At 45.3% G+C, this 20,918-nt stretch overlaps 1 protein-coding gene across 1 annotated transcript in view; it reads right to left on the bottom strand.

The window, feature by feature from the left end:
- The window catches only part of LOC127926723 (staphylococcal nuclease domain-containing protein 1-like), a gene marked incomplete at its 5' end in the record, with an annotated part of 298,204 nt that overhangs the window by 66,076 nt on the left and 211,210 nt on the right, over window positions 1-20,918 (bottom strand). The window contains 2 exons of the mRNA XM_052512234.1: window positions 9,608-9,677; window positions 18,685-18,811. Of these exons, the coding sequence (XP_052368194.1) occupies window positions 9,608-9,677; window positions 18,685-18,811 (197 nt within the window). The remainder of the gene's footprint in view (window positions 1-9,607; window positions 9,678-18,684; window positions 18,812-20,918) is intronic.

Consider the following 20,918-nt stretch of genomic DNA (forward strand, 5'->3'; position numbering starts at 1 on the left):
ACAGAGAGATATGGAGGGATATCAACAAAAGAGAGACAGAGAGATGTGGAGGGATATCAACAAAGAGAGAGACAGAGAAATATGGAGGGATATCAACAAAGAAGAGAGAGAGATATGGAGGGATATCAACAAAGAGAGAGAGATGTGGAGGGATATCAACAAAGAGAGACAGAGAAATATGGGAGGGATATCAACAAAGAGAGAGAGAAATATGGAGGGATATCAACAAGAGAGAGAGAGATATGGAGGGATATCAACAAAGAGAGAGACAGAGAGATATGGAGGGATATCAACAAAGAGAGAGACAGAGAAATATGGAGGGATATCAACAACAGAGAGATATGGAGGGATATCAACAAGAGAGAGAGAGAGAGAGATATGGAGGGATATCAACAAAGAGAGACAGAGAAATATGGAGGATATCAACAAAGAGAGAGACAGAGATATGGAGGGATATCAACAAAGAGAGAGACAGAGATATGGAGGGATATCAACAAAGAGAGAGATATGGAGGGATATCAACAAAGAAGAGAGAGAGAGATATGGAGGGATATCAACAAAGAAGAGACAGAGAGATATGGAGGATATCAACAAAGAGAGAGACAGAGAAATATGGAGGGATATCAACAAAGAGAGAGACAGAGAAATATGGAGGGATATCAACAAAAGAGAGAGAGAATATGGAGGGATATCAACAAAGAGAGAGAGACAGAGATATGGAGGGATATCAACAAAGAGAGACAGAGAGATATGGAGGGATATCAACAAAAGAGAGACAGAGAAATATGGAGGGATATCAACAAAGAGAGAGACAGAGAAATATGGAGGGATATCAACAAAGAAGAGAGAGATATGGAGGGATATCAACAAAGAGAGAGAGATATGGAGGGATATCAACAAAAGAGACAGAGAAATATGGAGGGATATCAACAAAGAGAGAGAGAGAGATATGGAGGATATCAACAAAGAGAGAGACAGAGAGATATGGAGGGATATCAACAAAAGAGAGACAGAGAGATATGGAGGATATCAACAAAGAGAGAGACAGAGAAATATGGAGGGATATCAACAAAGAGAGACAGAGAGACATGGAGGGATATCAACAAAGAGAGAGAGACAGAGAGATATGGAGGGATATCAACAAAAGAGAGAGACAGAGAGATGGAGGATATCAACAAAGAGAGAGACAGAGAGATGTGGAGGGATATCAACAAAGAGAGAGAGACAGAGAGATATGGAGGATATCAACAAAGAGAGAGAGAGACAGAGAGATATGGAGAGGATATCAACAAAGAGAGAGACAGAGAGATATGGAGGGATATCAACAAAGAGAGACAGAGAGATATGGAGGGATATCAACAAAGAGAGAGAGAGACAGAGAGATGTGGAGGGATATCAACAAAGAGAGACAGAGAAATATGGAGGGATATCAACAAAGAAGAAAGAGAGAGAGCGATATGGAGGGATATCAACAAAGAGAGAGACAGAGAGATGTGGAGGGATATCAACAAAGAGAGAGACAGAGAAATATGGAGGGATATCAACAAAGAGAGAGACAGAGAAATATGGAGGGATATCAACAAAGAGAGAAAGAGAGAGAGATATGGAGGGATATCAACAAAGAGAGAGAGAGAGAGAGAGATATGGAGGGATATCAACAAAGAGACAGAGAGATATAGAGGGATATCAACAAAGAGAGAGAAGGATATGGAGGGATATCAACAACGAGAGAGAGAGAGAGATATGGAGGGATATCAACAAAGAGACAGAGAGATATAGAGGGATATCAACAAAGAGAGAGAAGGATATGGAGGGATATCAACAACGAGAGAGAGAGATATGGAGGGATATCAACAACGAGAGAGAGAGATATGGAGGGATATCAACAAAGAGAGAAGGATATGGAGGGATATCAACAGAGAGAGAGACAGGATATGGAGGGATATCAACAAAGAGAAGAGGATATGGAGGATATCAACAAAAGAAGACAGGATATGGAGGATATCAACAAGAGAAAAGAGAGAGAGATATGGAGGGATATCAACAGATAAACAGAGAGAGAGAAGGATATGGAGGATATCAACAGAGAGAGGGACAGAGATATGGAGGGATATCAACAAAGAAGAGAGAGATATGGAGGGATATCAACAAAGAGAGAGAAAGAGATAAACAAAGAGAGACAGAGATATGGAGGGATATCAACAAAGAGAGAGCGATATGGAGGGATATCAACAAAGAGAGAAAGAGATGGAAACAAGAAAGAGAGAGAGAGATATGGAGGGATATCAACAGAGAGAGACAGAGATATGGAGGGATATCAACAAAGAGACAGAGAGATATGGAGGATATCAACAAAGAGAGAAATGGAGATAAACGAAGAGAGAGACAGAGAGATATGGAGGGATATCAACAAGAGAGAAGCGATATGGAGGGATATCAACAGAGAGAGAGACAGAGATATGGAGGATATCAACAAAGAGAGAGAGAGAGCGATAGAGGGATATCAACAAAGAGAATACAGAGCGTTTATGGAGGGATATCAACAAAAGAGAGACAGAGAGATATGGAGGGATATCAACAAAGAGAGAGAGAGAGATATGGAGGGATATCAACAAAGAGACAGACAGAGATATGGAGGATATCAACAAAGAGAGAGAGACAGAGAGATATGGAGGGATATCAACAAAGAGAGAGACAGAGATATGGAGGATATCAACAAAGAGAGAGACAGAGATATGGAGGGATATCAACAAAGAGAGATAAAGAGATATGGAGGGATATCAACAAAGAGAGAGAGGAGCGACATGGAGGGATATCAACAAAGAGAGAGACAGAGATATGGAGGGATATCAACAAAGAGAGAGACAGAGAGATATGGAGGATATCAACAAAGAGAGAGACAGAGATATGGAGGGATATCAACAAAGAGAGAGAGACAGAGATATGGAGGATATCAACAAAGAGAGAGAGAGAGCGATATGGAGGGATATCAACAAGAGAGACAGAGATATGGAGGATATCAACAAAGAGAGAGACAGAGATATGGAGGGATATCAACAAGAGAGAGAGAGAGCGATATGGAGGGATATCAACAAAAGAGAGACAGAGATATGGAGGGATATCAACAAATGGAGGGATATCAACAAAGAGAGAGATATGGAGGATATCAACAAAGAGAGAGACAGAGATATGGAGGGATATCAACAAAGAGAGAGACAGAGATATGGAGGGATATCAACAAAGAGAGAGATATGGAGGATATCAACAAAGAGAGAAGAGAGCGATATCAACAAAGAGACAGAGAGATGGAGGATATCAACAAAGAGAGAGAAAGAGAGATATGGAGGGATATCAACAAGAGAGAGAGAGAGAGCGGTATGGAGGGAGAGAGAACAGAGAGAGAGAGAGAGATGGAAGGATATCAACAAAGAGAGAAAAGAGAGAGCGAAGACATATGGAGGGATATCAACAAGAGAGAGAGAGAAATATGGAGGATATCAACAAAGAGAGAAAGAGAGAGATATGGAGGATATCAACAATGAGAGAGAGATGGAGGGATATCAACAATGAGAGAGAGATGGAGAGGGATATCAACAATGAGGAGAGATGGAGGATATCAACAATGAGAAGATGGAGGGATATCAACAATGAGAGAGAGATGGAGGGATATCAACAAAGAGATATGGAGGGATATCAACAATGAGAGAGAGATGGAGGATATCAACAATGAGAAAGATGGAGGGATATCAACAATGAGAGAGAGATGGAGGGATATCAACAATGAGAGAGATGGAGGGATATCAACAATGAGAAGAGATGGAGGATATCAACAATGAGAGAGAGATGGAGGGATATCAACAAGAGAGATATGGAGGGGATATGAACAAAGAGAGAGATGGAGGGATATCAACAAAGAGAGAAACAGAGAGAGATATGGAGGGATATCAACAAAGAGAGAAAGAGATATGGAGGATATCAACAAGAGAGAAAGAGAGAGAGATATGGAGGGATATCAACAAAGAGAGAAAGAGAGAGATATGGAGGGGATATCAACAAAGAGAAAAGAGAGGGATATCAACAAAAGAGAGAAAGACATATGGAGGGATATCAACAAAGAGAGAAAGAGAGAGAGAGATATGGAGGGATATCAACAAAGAGAGAAAGAGAGATATGGAGGATATCAACAAAAGAGAGAGATATGGAGGGATATCAACAAAAGAGAGAGAGAACGATATGGAGGGATATCAACAAAGAGAGAAAAGAGAGAGATATGGAGGATATCAACAAGAGAAAAGAGAGATATGGAGGGATATCAACAAAGAGAGAGAAAGAGAGATATGGAGGGATATCAACAAAGAGAGAAAAGAAGATATGGAGGATATCAACAAAGAGAGAAACAGAGAGATATGGAGGGATATCAACAAAGAGAGAAAGAGAGATATGGAGGGATATCAACAAAGAGAGAAAGAGAGAGAGATATGGAGGGATATCAACAAAGAGACAAAGAGAGAGATGGAGGATATGAAAGAGATATATGGAGGATATCAACAAAGAGAGAGAAAGAAGAGATATGGAGGGATATCAACAAAGAGAGAGAAAGAAGCGATATGGAGGGATATCAACAAAGAGAGAGATATGGAGGATATCAACAAAGAGAGAAAGAAGAGATATCAACAAAGAGAGAGAGAGATGGAGGATATCAACAAAAGAAAGAGAGATATGGAGGGATATCAAGAGAGAGAGAGAGAGAGATGGATGGAGGATATCAACAAAGAGAGAAAAGAGAGAGAGAGGAAGAGATATGGAGGGATATCAACAAAAGAGAAAAGAGAAATATGGAGGGATATCAACAGAGAGAGAGACAGAGAGAGATATGGAGGGATATCAACAAAAGAGAGAAAGAGAGAGAGATATGGAGGGATATCAACAAAGAGAGAGACAGAGAGAGAGATATGGAGGGATATCAACAAAGAGAGAGACAGAGAGAGATATGGAGGGATACCAACAAAGAGAGAGAAATATGGAGGGTTATTGAGAAAGAGATGGAGAAAGGGAGAGCCAGTTTAACTGAAGTCTCTTAGACCAGGGGTTCTCAAACTGGGTCCTGGGGCCCCCCTGGGAGCATGTGGTTTTTGCCCTAGCACTACACAGCTGTTTCAAATGATCCCAACATGATGATAAGAAGGTTATCTGAATCAGCTGTGTAGTGCTTGGGCAAAAAACTAAATGTGCACGACTTAGAGGGCTAACTCACAATCCTCTCTCTGCTCAGCAGAGCCCTGATATAATAGCTAGAGATAACCAGTCGCTTCCACAAACTTCCTATCTGATGACAACAGCAGCAGTGTCAACACAAACTTCCACAAACCTCCTATCTGATAATAGAAGTGTCAAGACACTCAGGCAGTCAGTCTACTTTTGTCATTTTGCTCCAAAAACCAAGATGACGCAGCCACAAAACAACTGTAGACCAAAATATTGTAGAACCCCACCTCGATCCATTCCTTTTAATTTAGTTTCAATTGGAATGTTGGTTAAAAGGTGCATGTTCCAGGCACAGAGGGACACAGAGTCCCATGGAAAACTCAGAGGAAGGCTGGGACACAGAGTACCATGGAAAACTCAGAGGAAGGCTGGGACACAGAGTACCATGGAAAACTCAGAGGAAGGCTGGGACACAGAGTACCATGGAAAACTCAGAGGAAGGCTGGGAAACAGAGTACCATGGAAAACTCAGAGGAAGGCTGGGAAACAGTGTACCATGGAAAACTCAGAGGAAGGCTGGGAAACAGAGTCCCATGGAAAACTCAGAGGAAGGCTGGGACACAGAGTACCATGGAAAACTCAGAGGAAGGCTGGGACACAGAGTACCATGGGAAACTACCAGAGGAAGGCTGGGACACAGAGTACCATGGAAAACTCAGAGGAAGGCTGGGACAGAGGAAGGCTGGGACAGAGGAAGGCTGGGACAGAGGAGAGAGAGAGAGGAGAGTACAGTAAGAGAGGAGAGGGAAGACCTTGAGGGAATGACCTCTATGTGTCTCTCTCTCCACACACACAAACACACACATGCACACGCACACACACAATTTAGGTCACAGAATGAGTGGGTAGTAGAAACGTGAGTTTGGAGTGAGGTAGGTGGACGTGATGCCCCTTGAGGCAGACACACACACAAACAGACACACTGGGCCTGTGGAATTCATATGAGACACCATTGGAGAGTAGAGGACATGTTTAAGCCTTAATGACCCATGGTTTAATAGGTGAATGTTTGGACTGCCCACACAGAGGAAAGAAGACATAATATTAATGACAGAAAAAATGGGAGATTTATTTAAGCGATATAGTTTGATAGCACAGTAAATGTGGAAATTATGACCAAATACGATGTGTTCTATGGTTATATGCAAATGACCGGGCAGTAATTTAGGCTGGACGATTTGATTAGGATGGAAAGACATGTTGAAGATCTGAAGTTTGATATTTTAATAGAATATTATTGATGTAAAAAGCTAGACGAGAATAATAACTGAGTGAGAGAAAGAGTTGGAGACAACATTAAAATGTGAGAACGAGAAATAGGGAATTATATAAAAGGAGATTGAGCAAAATGAGACAGACAAGAGAGAGGAAAGAAATGGAGGAAGAGAACGCGAGAGAGGTAGAGAATGCGATAGAGGCTAGAGGGACAGACAAGAGAGAGGAGAGCCAGAGAGATTAAAAAAATGAAGAGAGATATAGAAAGAGAGGGAGAAAGTGAGAGAGCCCTCCACAGCAGCAGCTTCCCAGTTGTTGTGGGGCTCCCAGCCAGCTCAGAGAGAATCACACTTTCAGCAACATGCCAGGACACATCACGTCTGCTATACTCAGCTCTGGGCGCCCGCAATGAGGTCACCGGCCCGACGCACATAAATGCACCGCACTGCACCATGGGTAATCTCCCATGGGGGGGAGGGTAGGCTGGATAGGCCACTTTGTGGCGGTGGTATGACACAGATGTGCAGAGATGCGTACACACACACACACACACACACACTGCTTTCGTCATCCAGAGAATATAGAAAGAGAGAAAAGGCCTGCAGAGCCATTTCCCAGACTAACAGCTCAGATAGGGATTATATTACTGGGAATATGGTGCTCTGAAGACAGAAACAACAAAGCCTCAACTACATAGGACATGATTGATGTCCTGCTTGATGGCGCTGTACGGCTAGTGATTTTGATTCTGGGAAAGTGATTCCTGTGAATCGCATTCAGCCACAGAGTTCGCCACAGTTGGCCATTAACTAGGCTGGTGCTCGATGCTAACCTTATAGAGCATCATCTGAGCCAGAGGAGAGACATAGGACCATCCTTCAAAAGACAAGAGAAAGTTCTTTCATGATGGCTACTTACCACTACACTTGTCGTTGTCGAGCTGAAGTCAGCTCCAAATGCATGTGGACCCACACACACACGAATAGACACGCACACATGAACGGACGGACACACACACACGGTTACATACACATGAACAGACACACACACACACGCACATACGAACGGGGACACGCACACCCGAACAGGGACACGCACACATGAACAGGGACACGCACACACGAACAGGGACCCACACACGAACAGGGACCCACACACACACACGAACAGGGACACACACACAAACAGGGACCCACACACACACAAACAGGGGGACACACACACACGAACAGGGACACACACACGAACAGGGACCCACACACGAACAGGGACCCACGAACAGGGACCCACACGAACAGGGACCCACACACGAACAGGGACCCACACACGAACAGGGACACACACAGGGACACACACGAACAGGGACCCACACACACACACGAACAGGGACCCACACACACACGAACAGGGACCCACACACACACACACACACACTGCACATGTACAGGGACACACACACACATGAACAGGGACACACACACACACACACACACACATGAACAGGGACACACACACACATGAACAGGGACACACACACACACACACACACATGAACAGGGACACACACACACACATGAACAGGGACACACACACACACACACACACATGAACAGGGACACACACACACACATGAACAGGGACACACACACACACATGAACAGGGACACACACACACACACGAACAGGGACACACACACACACACATGAAAAGGGACACACACACGAACAGGGACACACACGAACAGGGACACACACACAGGGACACACACAACAGGGACACACACACGAACAGGGACACACACGGACAGGGACACACACACGGACAGGGACACACACGAACAGGGACCCACACACACACACACGAACAGGGACACACACATGAACAGGGACACACACATGAACAGGGACACGCACATGAACAGGGACACGCACATGAACAGGGACACACACACACGAACAGGGACCCACACACACGAACAGGGACCCACACACACACACGAACAGGGACACACACACGAACAGGGACAAACACACAAACACACGAACAGGGACACACACACACACACGAACAGGGACCCACACACACACACGAACAGGGACACACACACGAACAGGGACAAGCACACAAACACACGAACAGGGACAAACACACACACACACAAACAGGGACAGAGAGGGATAGAGAGGGATAGAGCTATAAAGGTACTCACGTAGAGAGGGATACAGCTATAAAGGTACTCACATAGAGAGGATACAGCTATAAAGGTACTCATGTAGAGGATAGAGCTATAAAGGTACTCACATAGAGAGGGATACAGCTATAAAAAGGTACTCACGTAAAGGTACTCACATAGAGAGGGATAGAGCTATAAAGGTACTCACAGAGAGGGATACAGCTAAAAGGTACTCACAGAGAGGGATACAGGTATAAAGGTACTCAGTAGACAGGGATAGAGCTATAAAGGTACTCACATAGAGGGATACAGCTATAAAGGTACTCACAGAGAGGGATACAGCTATAAAGGTACTCACATAGAGAGGGATAGAGCTATAAAGGTACTCACGTAGAGAGGGATAGAGCTATAAAGGTACTCAGAGGGATAGACCAAGGATGTAGAGAAGAGCTATAAAGGTACTCACGTAGACAGGGATAGAGCTATAAAGCTATAAAGGTACTCACGTAGAGAGGGATAGAGCTATAAAGGTACTCACGTAGAGCGATAGGGATAGAGCTATAAAGGTACTCACGTAGAGAGGGATAGAGCTATAAAGGTACTCACGTAGAGAGGGATAGAGCTATCAAGGTACTCACATAGAGAGGGATAGAGCTATCAAGGTACTCACGTAGAGAGGGATAGAGCTATAAAGGTACTCAGAGAGGGATACATGTATAAAGGTACTCACGTAGAGGGGGATAGAGCTATAAAGGTACTCACATAGAGAGGGATAGAGCTATAAAGGTACTCATGTAGAGAGGGATAGAGCTGTAAAGGTACTCACGTAGAGAGGGATACAGGTATCAAGGTACTCACATAGAGAGGGATAGAGCTATAAAGGTACTAATGTAGAGAGGGATAGAGCTACAAGGTACTCACGTAGTGAGGGATACAGCTATCAAGGTACTCACATTGCCATAGTCGATGTAGAACACATGGACCTTTGCTGGTGATTGAACTTTCTCCACCCGGGCTCTGTACCTTTAGAGAGGTAAGTGAAGGAAAAGATGGAGGGGAAGATGAGAGAGAAAGAAAGGTGATAATTGAACGAAAGAAGAGAGATGGAGATGTAGAGTAAGAGTGATAGAGATGAGAGAGAAAGGAGGGAGAAGATGAGAGAGAGAAAGAGAGAGAAGATGAGAGAGAGATGAGAGAGGGAGAAGATGAGAGAGAGAGAGAGGAGAGAGAGAAGATGAGACAGGGAGGTACAAGGAGATGAGTAAATCATTCCATTGTTATTTCCCATGAGAGCCTGTGTGGTGGTGGATATGTCTGTAGTGATAAGGTCTTTGAGGAGAGAGAGATCCTATGGGATTTGAAATGTTCCATTTCAGACAGGCCACTGTATAGAAACAAGGGGAATTATATTGGCCTGTATGACTTGTTCATTTCAAGAGGTGTGTGAGAAATCTTACATCTACAATCTAAGCCTATAGTACCAGAAAAGCACAGAGTTAATCAAAAATAAAAGTTTTTGAAGCCAATTGGTGAAGTGCATTGTGGGGTAGCTCATTGGGAGGGAGAGGCAAGTCAAAGAGTCTTTCAATCACTGTGTGCCCACATCACCCACATCAACCCGAGGAGGAGAGGAGAGACAGGATGGACAGAAGGAGAAAACGGTGGAGTGGACACAGGGGACGGACGGACGAGAGACAGAGAGAGAGACAGAGAGAGAGAGAGAGAGAGACAGAGAGAGACACACAGAGAGAGACAGAGAGAGACAGAGAGAGACAGAGAGAGACAGAGAGACAGAGAGAGACAGAGAGAGAGACAGAGAGAGATGCATGATGAGAGAGAGAGATAGAGAGATAGAAAAAGAAACAGTCAGGGAGAAAGTGACGGGAGAGAGCCAGACAAACAGTGACAGAGAGAAAGAGAGAATGACAGACACACAGACTCATTCAGAACTCCTAAGTGGCTGCATTCAACAGGCCTTTAAAAGGAACCCAACGCTAATTAGTCTTTAATAATTCCAGCAAATCTCCGTCCCTCCTTCTCAGAATAAAGAGGTACAATACTCACTATGGTTGGAAATTAACTCAATGAATAACAGAACAACAGAATAACAGGTCCCGGAAGAAACACTAAAACAAAAAAATGTATTTAGCATAAAAAGGAAGAACCGCAGCTTTTCCTGGAAAGGAGTAACAGACTGGTGCTCTCCATGCACAACAGGAGTAACAACAGACTGGTGCTCTCCATGCACAACAGGAGTAAAAACAGACTGGTGCTCTCCATGCACAACAGGAGTAACAACAGACTGGTGATCTCCATGCACAACAGGAGTAACAACAGACTGGTGCTCTCCATGCACAGCAGGAGTAACAATAGACTGGTGATCTCCATGCACAACAGGAGTAACAACAGACTGGTGCTCTCCATGCACAACAGGAGTAACAACAGACTGGTGCTCTCCTATGCACAACAGGAGTAACAACAGACTGGTGATCTCCATGCACAACAGGAGTAACAACAGACTGGTGCTCTCCATGCACAGCAGGAGTAACAATAGACTGGTGATCTCCATGCACAACAGGAGTAACAACAGACTGGTGCTCTCCATGCACAACAGGAGTAACAACAGACTGGTGCTCTCCTATGCACAACAGGAGTAACAATAAATGGGGCTCTCCATAGACAACAGCAGTAACAATAGACTGGTGCTCTCCATGCACAACAGGAGTAACAACAGACTGGTGCTCTCCATGCACAACAGGAGTAACAATAGACTGGTGATCTCCATGCACAGCAGGAGTAACAATAGACTGGTGATCTCCATGCACAACAGGAGTAACAACAGACTGGTGCTCTCCATGCACAACAGGAGTAACAACAGACTGGTGCTCTCCTATGCACAACAGGAGTAACAACAGACTGGTGCTCTCCATGCACAACAGGAGTAACAATAGACTGGTGATCTCCATGCACAACAGGAGTAACAACAGACTGGTGCTCTCCATGCACAACTGGAGTAACAACAGACTGGTGCTCTCCTATGCACAACAGGAGTAACAATAAATGGGGCTCTCCATACACAACAGGAGTAACAATAGACTGGTGCTCTCCATGCACAACAGGAGTAACAACAGACTGGTGCTCTCCATGCACAACAGGAGTAACAACAGACGGGTGCTCTCCATACAAAACAGGAGGAACAACAGACTGGTGCTCTCCATGCACAACAGGAGGAACAACAGACTGGTGCTCTCCTATGCACAACAGGAGTAACAATGAATGGGGCTCTCCATACACAACAGGAGTAACAACAGACTGGTGCTCTCCATGCACAACAGGAGTAACAATAGACTGGTGCTCTCCATGCACAACAGGAGTAACAACAGACTGGTGCTCTCCATGCACAACAGGAGTAACAACAGACTGGTGCTCTCCATGCACAACAGGAGTAACAACAGACTGGTGCTCTCCATGCACAACAGGAGTAACAACAGACTGGTGCTCTCCATGCACAACAGGAGTAACAATAGACTGGTGCTCTCCATGCACAACAGGAGTAACAACAGACTGGTGCTCTCCTATGCACAACAGGAGTAACAACAGACTGGTGCTCTCCATGCACAACAGGAGTAACAACAGACTGATGATCTCCTATGCACAACAGGAGTAACAACAGACTGGTGCTCTCCATGCACAACAGGAGTAACAACAGACTGGTGCTCTCCTATGCACAACAGGAGTAACAACAGACTGGTGCTCTCCATGCACAACAGGAGTAACAACAGACTGGTGCTCTCCATACAAAACAGGAGTAACAATAGGCTGGTGCTCTCCATACAAAACAGGAGTAACAATAGACTGGTGATCTCCATACAAAACAGGAGTAACAACAGACTGGTGATCTCCATACAAAACAGGAGTAACAATAGACGGGTGCTCTCCATACAAAACAGGAGTAACAATAGACTGGTGCTCTCCATGCACAACAGGAGTAACAATAGACTGGTGATCTCCATGCACAACAGGAGTAACAACAGACTGGTGCTCTCCATGCACAACAGGAGTAACGACAGACTGGTGCTCTCCATGCACAACAGGAGTAACAACAGACTGGTGCTCTCCATGCACAACAGGAGTAACAACAGACTGGTGCTCTCCATGCACAACAGGAGTAACAATAGACTGGTGCTCTCCATGCACAACAGGAGTAACAATAGACTGGTGCTCTCCATGCACAACAGGAGTAACAATAGACTGGTGCTCTCCATACACAACAGGAGTAACAATAGACTGGTGCTCTCCATACAAAACAGGAGGAACAATAGACGGGTGCTCTCCATACAAAACAGGAGTAACAATAGACTGGTGCTCTCCATACAAAACAGGTGTAACAATAGACTGGTGCTCTCCATACACAACAGGAGTAACAATAGGCTGGTGATCTCCATACAAAACAGGAGTAACAATAGGCTGGTGATCTCCATACAAAACAGGAGGAACAATAGACGGGTGCTCTCCATACAAAACAGAAGTAACAATAGGCTGGTGCTCTCCATACAAAACAGGAGTAACAATAGACTGGTGATCTCCATACACAACAGGAGTAACAATAGGCTGGTGATCTCCATACACAACAGGAGTAACAATAGACTGGTGCTCTCCATACAAAACAGGAGTAACAATAGACTGGTGCTCTCCATACAAAACAGGAGTAACAATAGACTGGTGCTCTCCATACAAAACAGGAGTAACAATAGACTGGTGCTCTCCATACAAAACAGGAGTAACAATAGACTGGTGCTCTCCATACAAAACAGGAGTAACAACAGACTGGTGCTCTCCATACAAAACAGGAGTAACAATAGGCTGGTGCTCTCCATACAAAACAGGAGTAACAATAGACTGGTGATCTCCATACAAAACAGGAGTAACAATAGACGGGTGCTCTCCATACAAAACAGGAGTAACAATAGACTGGTGCTCTCCATACACAACAGGAGTAACAACAGACTGGTGCTCTCCATACAAAACAGGAGTAACAATAGACTGGTGCTCTCCATACAAAACAGGAGTAACAATAGACTGGTGCTCTCCATACACAACAGGAGTAACAACAGACTGGCGCTCTCCATACAAAACAGGAGTAACAATAGACTGGTGCTCTCCATACAAAACAGGAGTAACAATAGACGGGTGCTCTCCTATGCACAACAGGAGTAACAATAAATGGGGCTCTCCATACACAACAGGAGTAACAATAGACTGGTGCTCTCCATGCACAACAGGAGTAACAACAGACTGGTGCTCTCCATGCACAACAGGAGTAACAATAGACTGGTGCTCTCCATGCACAACAGGAGTAACAACAGACTGGTGCTCTCCATGCACAACAGGAGTAACAACAGACTGGTGCTCTCCATGCACAACAGGAGTAACAATAGACTGGTGATCTCCATGCACAACAGGAGTAACAACAGACTGGTGCTCTCCATGCACAACAGGAGTAACAACAGACTGGTGCTCTCCATGCACAACTGGAGTAACAACAGACTGGTGCTCTCCTATGCACAACAGGAGTAACAATAAATGGGGCTCTCCATACACAACAGGAGTAACAATAGACTGGTGCTCTCCATGCACAACAGGAGTAACAACAGACGGGTGCTCTCCATGCACAACAGGAGTAACAACAGACTGGTGCTCTCCATACAAAACAGGAGGAACAACAGACTGGTGCTCTCCATGCACAACAGGAGTAACAACAGACTGGTGCTCTCCTATGCACAACAGGAGTAACAATAGACTGGTGCTCTCCATGCACAACAGGAGTAACAATAGACTGGTGCTCTCCATGCACAACAGGAGTAACAACAGACTGGTGCTCTCCATGCACAACAGGAGTAACAACAGACTGGTGCTCTCCATACAAAACAGGAGTAACAATAGGCTGGTGCTCTCCATACAAAACAGGAGTAACAATAGACTGGTGATCTCCATACAAAACAGGAGTAACAATAGACTGGTGATCTCCATACAAAACAGGAGTAACAATAGACGGGTGCTCTCCATACAAAACAGGAGTAACAATAGACTGGTGCTCTCCATGCACAACAGGAGTAACAATAGACTGGTGATCTCCATGCACAACAGGAGTAACAACAGACTGGTGCTCTCCATGCACAACAGGAGTAACAACAGACTGGTGCTCTCCATGCACAACAGGAGTAACAACAGACTGGTGCTCTCCATACAAAACAGGAGGAACAACAGACTGGTGCTCTCCATGCACAACAGGAGGAACAACAGACTGGTGCTCTCCTATGCACAACAGGAGTAACAATAGACTGGTGCTCTCCATGCACAACAGGAGTAACAACAGACTGGTGCTCTCCATGCACAACAGGAGTAACAACAGACTGGTGCTCTCCATGCACAACAGGAGTAACAATAGACTGGTGCTCTCCATGCACAACAGGAGTAACAACAGACTGGTGCTCTCCATGCACAACAGGAGTAACAACAGACTGGTGCTCTCCATACAAAACAGGAGTAACAACAGACTGGTGCTCTCCTATGCACAACAGGAGTAACAACAGACTGGTGATCTCCATACACAACAGGAGTAACAATAGACTGGTGCTCTCCATACAAAACAGGAGTAACAATAGACTGGTGCTCTCCATACAAAACAGGAGTAACAATAGACTGGTGCTCTCCATACAAAACAGGAGTAACAACAGACTGGTGCTCTCCATACAAAACAGGAGTAACAATAGGCTGGTGCTCTCCATACAAAACAGGAGTAACAATAGACTGGTGATCTCCATACAAAACAGGAGTAACAATAGACGGGTGCTCTCCATACAAAACAGGAGTAACAATAGACTGGTGCTCTCCATACACAACAGGAGTAACAACAGACTGGTGCTCTCCATACAAAACAGGAGTAACAATAGACTGGTGCTCTCCATACAAAACAGGAGTAACAATAGACTGGTGCTCTCCATACACAACATGAGTAACAACAGACTGGCGCTCTCCATACAAAACAGGAGTAACAATAGACTGGTGCTCTCCATACAAAACAGGAGTAACAATAGACGGGTGCTCTCCATACGAAACAGGAGTAACAATAGACTGGTGCTCTCCATACAAAACAGGAGTAACAATAGACTGGTGCTCTCCATACAAAACAGGAGTAACAATAGACGGGTGCTCTCCATACAAAACAGGAGTAACAATAGACTGGTGCTCTCCATACACAACAGGAGTAACAACAGACTGGTGCTCTCCATACAAAACAGGAGTAACAACAGACTGGTGCTCTCCATACACAACAGGAGTAACAATAGACTGGTGCTCTCCATACAAAACAGGAGTAACAATAGACTGGTGCTCTCCATACAAAACAGGAGTAACAACAGACTGGTGCTCTCCATACAAAACAGCCAAAGGGACATTAGGAAGTACGAGTGAACAATAAGATAAAAAATTATAATAAATCCCAGCCACTGCATCTCACAGATGGCTCTTTTGAAAGATCTCCTCAACTATCGCTGGCGGATGCGAAAATGTAAAAGTTTTTGTTCCCAGAAGTTGAGTGAGGGGAGAGGGGGAGGGAGATGATGAGCTGTCCACCTGGCTAGGGAGGGGTGAGTCTCTATTTTTAATATTAGTTTGGCATTTCCCTTCTCTCCCTCTCCTTCCCACCGTCTCTCTCTCTTGTTCACCTCCTTGATGGGGCCCAAAGTCATAGCAGACACCCGGTGGCGCCCACCCGACGCACTTCGCCTCTGCGACTACCATCTGTCCCCGCCACCATCTGTAAACTTCACCGGTAACACCCGGTGTACCGGCTGGGTTGACGAGGGCTCAACACCTCTACAAAGCTCTGTTCTAAAAGGGGCCCTCTTAAAAGCCAGGGCCGTTCAGGAGCCATGACTTTGTGATGTCCATTTTATGGCAGATTTAAAACCACAAACAGTATGAACAAAGGGTAGATAAATAGGTAGGATGCTTTGTATTTTGGAAAGTTGATACCTGGCCTTTACAAACGTCAAAAGTCTCTATAAGAATAGATCCAGGCAAAAAGCCAATTAGAGAGGGTGTGGGTGACGCACATCCAGGTTAAGGGCGGAGCTTATACGATCCTCTAATGTACATTTTGGCCGAACCCAAACGCCAACTATTAGCCCCGACTTGGGCACTAGTCATAAGGAAAGGGGATTGATTGGGCACTAGTCATAAGGAAAGGGGATTGATTGGGCACTAGTCATAAGGAAAGGGGATTGATTGGGCACTAGTCATAAGGAAAGGGGATTGATTGGGCACTAGTCATAAGGAAAGGGGATTGATTGGGCACTAGTCATAAGGAAAGGGGATTGATTGGGCACTAGTCATAAGGAAAGGGGAAGGATTGGGCACTAGTCATAAGGAAAGGGGAAGGATTGGGCACTAGTCATAAGGAAAGGGGATTGATTGGGCACTAGTCATAAGGAAAGGGGATTGATTGGGCACTAGTCATAAGGAAAGGGGAAGGATTGGGCACTAGTCATAAGGAAAGGGGAAGGATTGGGCACTAGTCATAAGGAAAGGGGATTGATTGGGCACTAGTCATAAGGAAAGGGGATTGATTGGGCACTAGTCATAAGGAAAGGGGATTGATTGGGCACTAGTCATAAGGAAAGGGGATTGATTGGGCACTAGTCATAAGGAAAGGGGAAGGATTGGGCACTAGTCATAAGGAAAGGGGAAGGATTGGGCACTAGTCATAAGGAAAGGGGATTGATTGGGCACTAGTCATAAGGAGAGGGGAAGGATTGGGCACTAGTCATAAGGAGAGGGGATTAATTGGGCACTAGTCATAAGGGAAGGGGATTGATTGGGCACTAGTCATAAGGAAAGGGGATTGATTGGGCACTAGTCATAAGGAAAGGGGATTGATTGGGCACTAGTCATAAGGAAAGGGGATTGATTGGGCACTAGTCATAAGGAAAGGGGATTGATTGGGCACTAGTCATAAGGAAAGGGGATTGATTGGGCACTAGTCATAAGGAAAGGGGAAGGATTGGGCACTAGTCATAAGGAAAGGGGAAGGATTGGGCACTAGTCATAAGGAAAGGGGATTGATTGGGCACTAGTCATAAGGAGAGGGGAAGGATTGGGCACTAGTCATAAGGAGAGGGGATTAATTGGGCACTAGTCATAAGGGAAGGGGATTGATTGGGCACTAGTCATAAGGGAAGGGGATTGATTGGGCACTAGTCATAAGGAAAGGGGATTGATTGGGCACTAGTCATAAGGAAAGGGGAAGGATTGGGCACTAGTCATAAGGAAAGGGGAAGGATTGGGCACTAGTCATAAGGAAAGGGGAAGGATTGGGCACTAGTCATAAGGAAAGGGGAAGGATTGGGCACTAGTCATAAGGAAAGGGGAAGGATTGGGCACTAGTCATAAGGAAAGGGGATTGATTGGGCACTAGTCATAAGGAGAGGGGAAGGATTGGGCACTAGTCATAAGGAGAGGGGATTAATTGGGCACTAGTCATAAGGGAAGGGGATTGATTGGGCACTAGTCATAAGGAAAGGGGATTGATTGGGCACTAGTCATAAGGAAAGGGGATTGATTGGGCACTAGTCATAAGGAGAGGGGAAGGATTGGGCACTAGTCATAAGGAGAGGGGATTAATTGGGCACTAGTCATAAGGAAAGGGGATTGATTGGGCACTAGTCATAAGGAAAGGGGATTGATTGGGCACTAGTCATAAGGAGAGGGGATTAATTGGGCACTAGTCATAAGGAAAGGGGATTGATTGGGCACTAGTCATAAGGAAAGGGGATTGATTGGGCACTAGTCATAAGGAAAGGGGATTGATTGGGCACTAGTCATAAGGAAAGGGGAAGGATTGTAGGACCAATAGCTCTCTCTTCAACAGAAAGATCAGTTCCAAGACCTCAACATAGGGTCAGGTATTTTACTACACATTAAAATGGAGACATTGCAGCACCATGTGACAGAAAGACAAAACACGTACCACTCTCCGTCGGCGGAGAAATTGGCGATGCAGTAGTCCCCTCGGCGGGCAGCGTACGAGCCCTCCACTGGGGGCTGGGCGGCGATCTCTGCCCTCATGGTCTCCATCAGGTTCTCCAGCTGGGTGCCTGAGGGGCGGGGAGAGAGAGGGAAGAGGAGGAGGAGGAGCATGGAATGCTTCACGTTTGGTCTCTGTTTGAATACATTGAGTCCATTCCTGTTAGCATAGAGCCTGGTTGGATTACTTTGTAAGTAAATGTAAAGTACTTGGAACACACATCTCTTCCTTGCAGTAATCACTGATCTACCATGATTGGATAGGTGAAAGTGATGTTTCCACTACAATGCTTCGACCAATAACGTCACATTAAATCAGTGATTAGTCCAAGGACAAGCGATTGTAGACATTGAAAATGTTTGTAGACATTTTCAATGTCTACAAACAGGCCCTTTGACTAGATGCCAACGGCATTAGCATTTGGCTCATATCCCATGTATCACTGTTGAGCCATACAGTGCGCTGCCCCAAAATGGACGCCTGATCGCAGTAACCACCATGGGGAAATTGGTCATCTCCGTTTCCTGTAGTAATTATCACTGCATTAGCAATATGTCACAAATACTAAATAATCCCATTTCTACTAGCCTTACCATCAGTGGAGACAGTCATAACCAAAACAGCATGAGTAAAAAGACTGCGCTCTGTGGCGTGTTTACCAGTCACCAACCCATTATCCTGGTTGGGAGAACTATTAGGTGGAGATGTCAGACAATGTGGCGGTGGATAATATCCATGTTTTGAAGAGGATGATAAGAGCGTCAGGCTGTGTGGATTCAGACTGCAATCACTAGTTCAGTGATTTGCGCTCAGCAGTAACAAATGGCTTGCTGTCACGGCTGATGGCTCGGAGTGTGTGTGAAGAGGTATGGGATGTGTGTGCGTAAGTGTGTGAGAGAGAGTGTGAAGAGAGTGCAGATCGCTTACTCCAGCTAGTTTAGCAAAGTGCCCGATGTTGAAATTACATGGTGATTTGTTGACAACCTATTCCCATTGATTTCCCCTTGGGCCTTGGGCAATGTAACAACCAGGGCTATACACTGACTCAATAAAAAAAGAATGCCCCTTCGCCTGCACAGCAAGTGTGTGTGTGTGTGTGTGTGTGTATGTGTGAGTGTGTGTGTGGGGGGGGGGGCTGGACATGGAAACATTCTCAACGATTGATGAAAAAAAGTAATTATTTCAAAGATGGCAGAGAAAAGCAACAATAAATGCTATAATTGCTAGTAATGAACATCTAACATGCACACCACTGCTCCCTCCCTCCCCAACAGCTCAGGGCTGTTATTGTGATTTTATTCGTTTAAAAAAACGAGGGATTATTAAAAGTTAAAAAGAGAGTGAGCGGCCAGCTAGCTCTTAGCCAGCTACCTTAACATGACGTGTTACGCTAAATGTACGTGAGAGGGGGTGTGTGTGTTTGTTGTGGGGTTTGGGGAGAGGAACGTGGCGTCCACACTCCTCACTGCCCATCCACTGGCACCCTGATGGCTAATGACTGCACAGACACACACACACAAACACACGCTTGAGAGAGGCATCCTCAGTGTTTTGTAGGAGCAGCAGGAAACACGTCAGATCAACAAACCTCCCGTCTATCCCAGAGGTACAGCTCAGATAAACGACCCTAACCCCCCAAACCTCCCGTCTATCCCAGAGGTACAGCTCAGATAAACGACCCTAACCCCCTAAACCTCCCGTCTATCCCAGAGGTACAGCTCAGATAAACGACCCTAACCCCCCCAAACCTCCCGTCTATCCCAGAGGTACAGCTCAGATAAACGACCCTAACCCCCCAAACCTCCTGTCTATCCCAGAGGTACAGCTCAGATAAACGACCCTAACCCCCCAAACCTCCCGTCTATCCCAGAGGTACAGCTCAGATAAACGACCCTAACCCCCTAAACCTCCCGTCTATCCCAGAGGTACAGCTCAGATAAACGACCCTAACCCCCCAAACCTCCCGTCTATCCCAGAGGTACAGATCAGATAAACGACCCTAACCCCCCAAACCTTCCGTCTATCCCAGAGGTACAGCTCAGATAAACGACCCTAACCCCCCAAACCTCCCGTCTATCCAAGAGGTACAGCTCAGATAAACGACCCTAACCCCCCAAACCTCCCGTCTATCCCAGAGGTACAGCTCAGATAAACAACCCTAACCCCCCAAACCTTCC

This window comes from Oncorhynchus keta, unplaced genomic scaffold (genome assembly GCF_023373465.1).
Source record: "Oncorhynchus keta strain PuntledgeMale-10-30-2019 unplaced genomic scaffold, Oket_V2 Un_contig_8107_pilon_pilon, whole genome shotgun sequence".
Taxonomy (NCBI): Eukaryota; Metazoa; Chordata; class Actinopteri; order Salmoniformes; family Salmonidae; genus Oncorhynchus; species Oncorhynchus keta.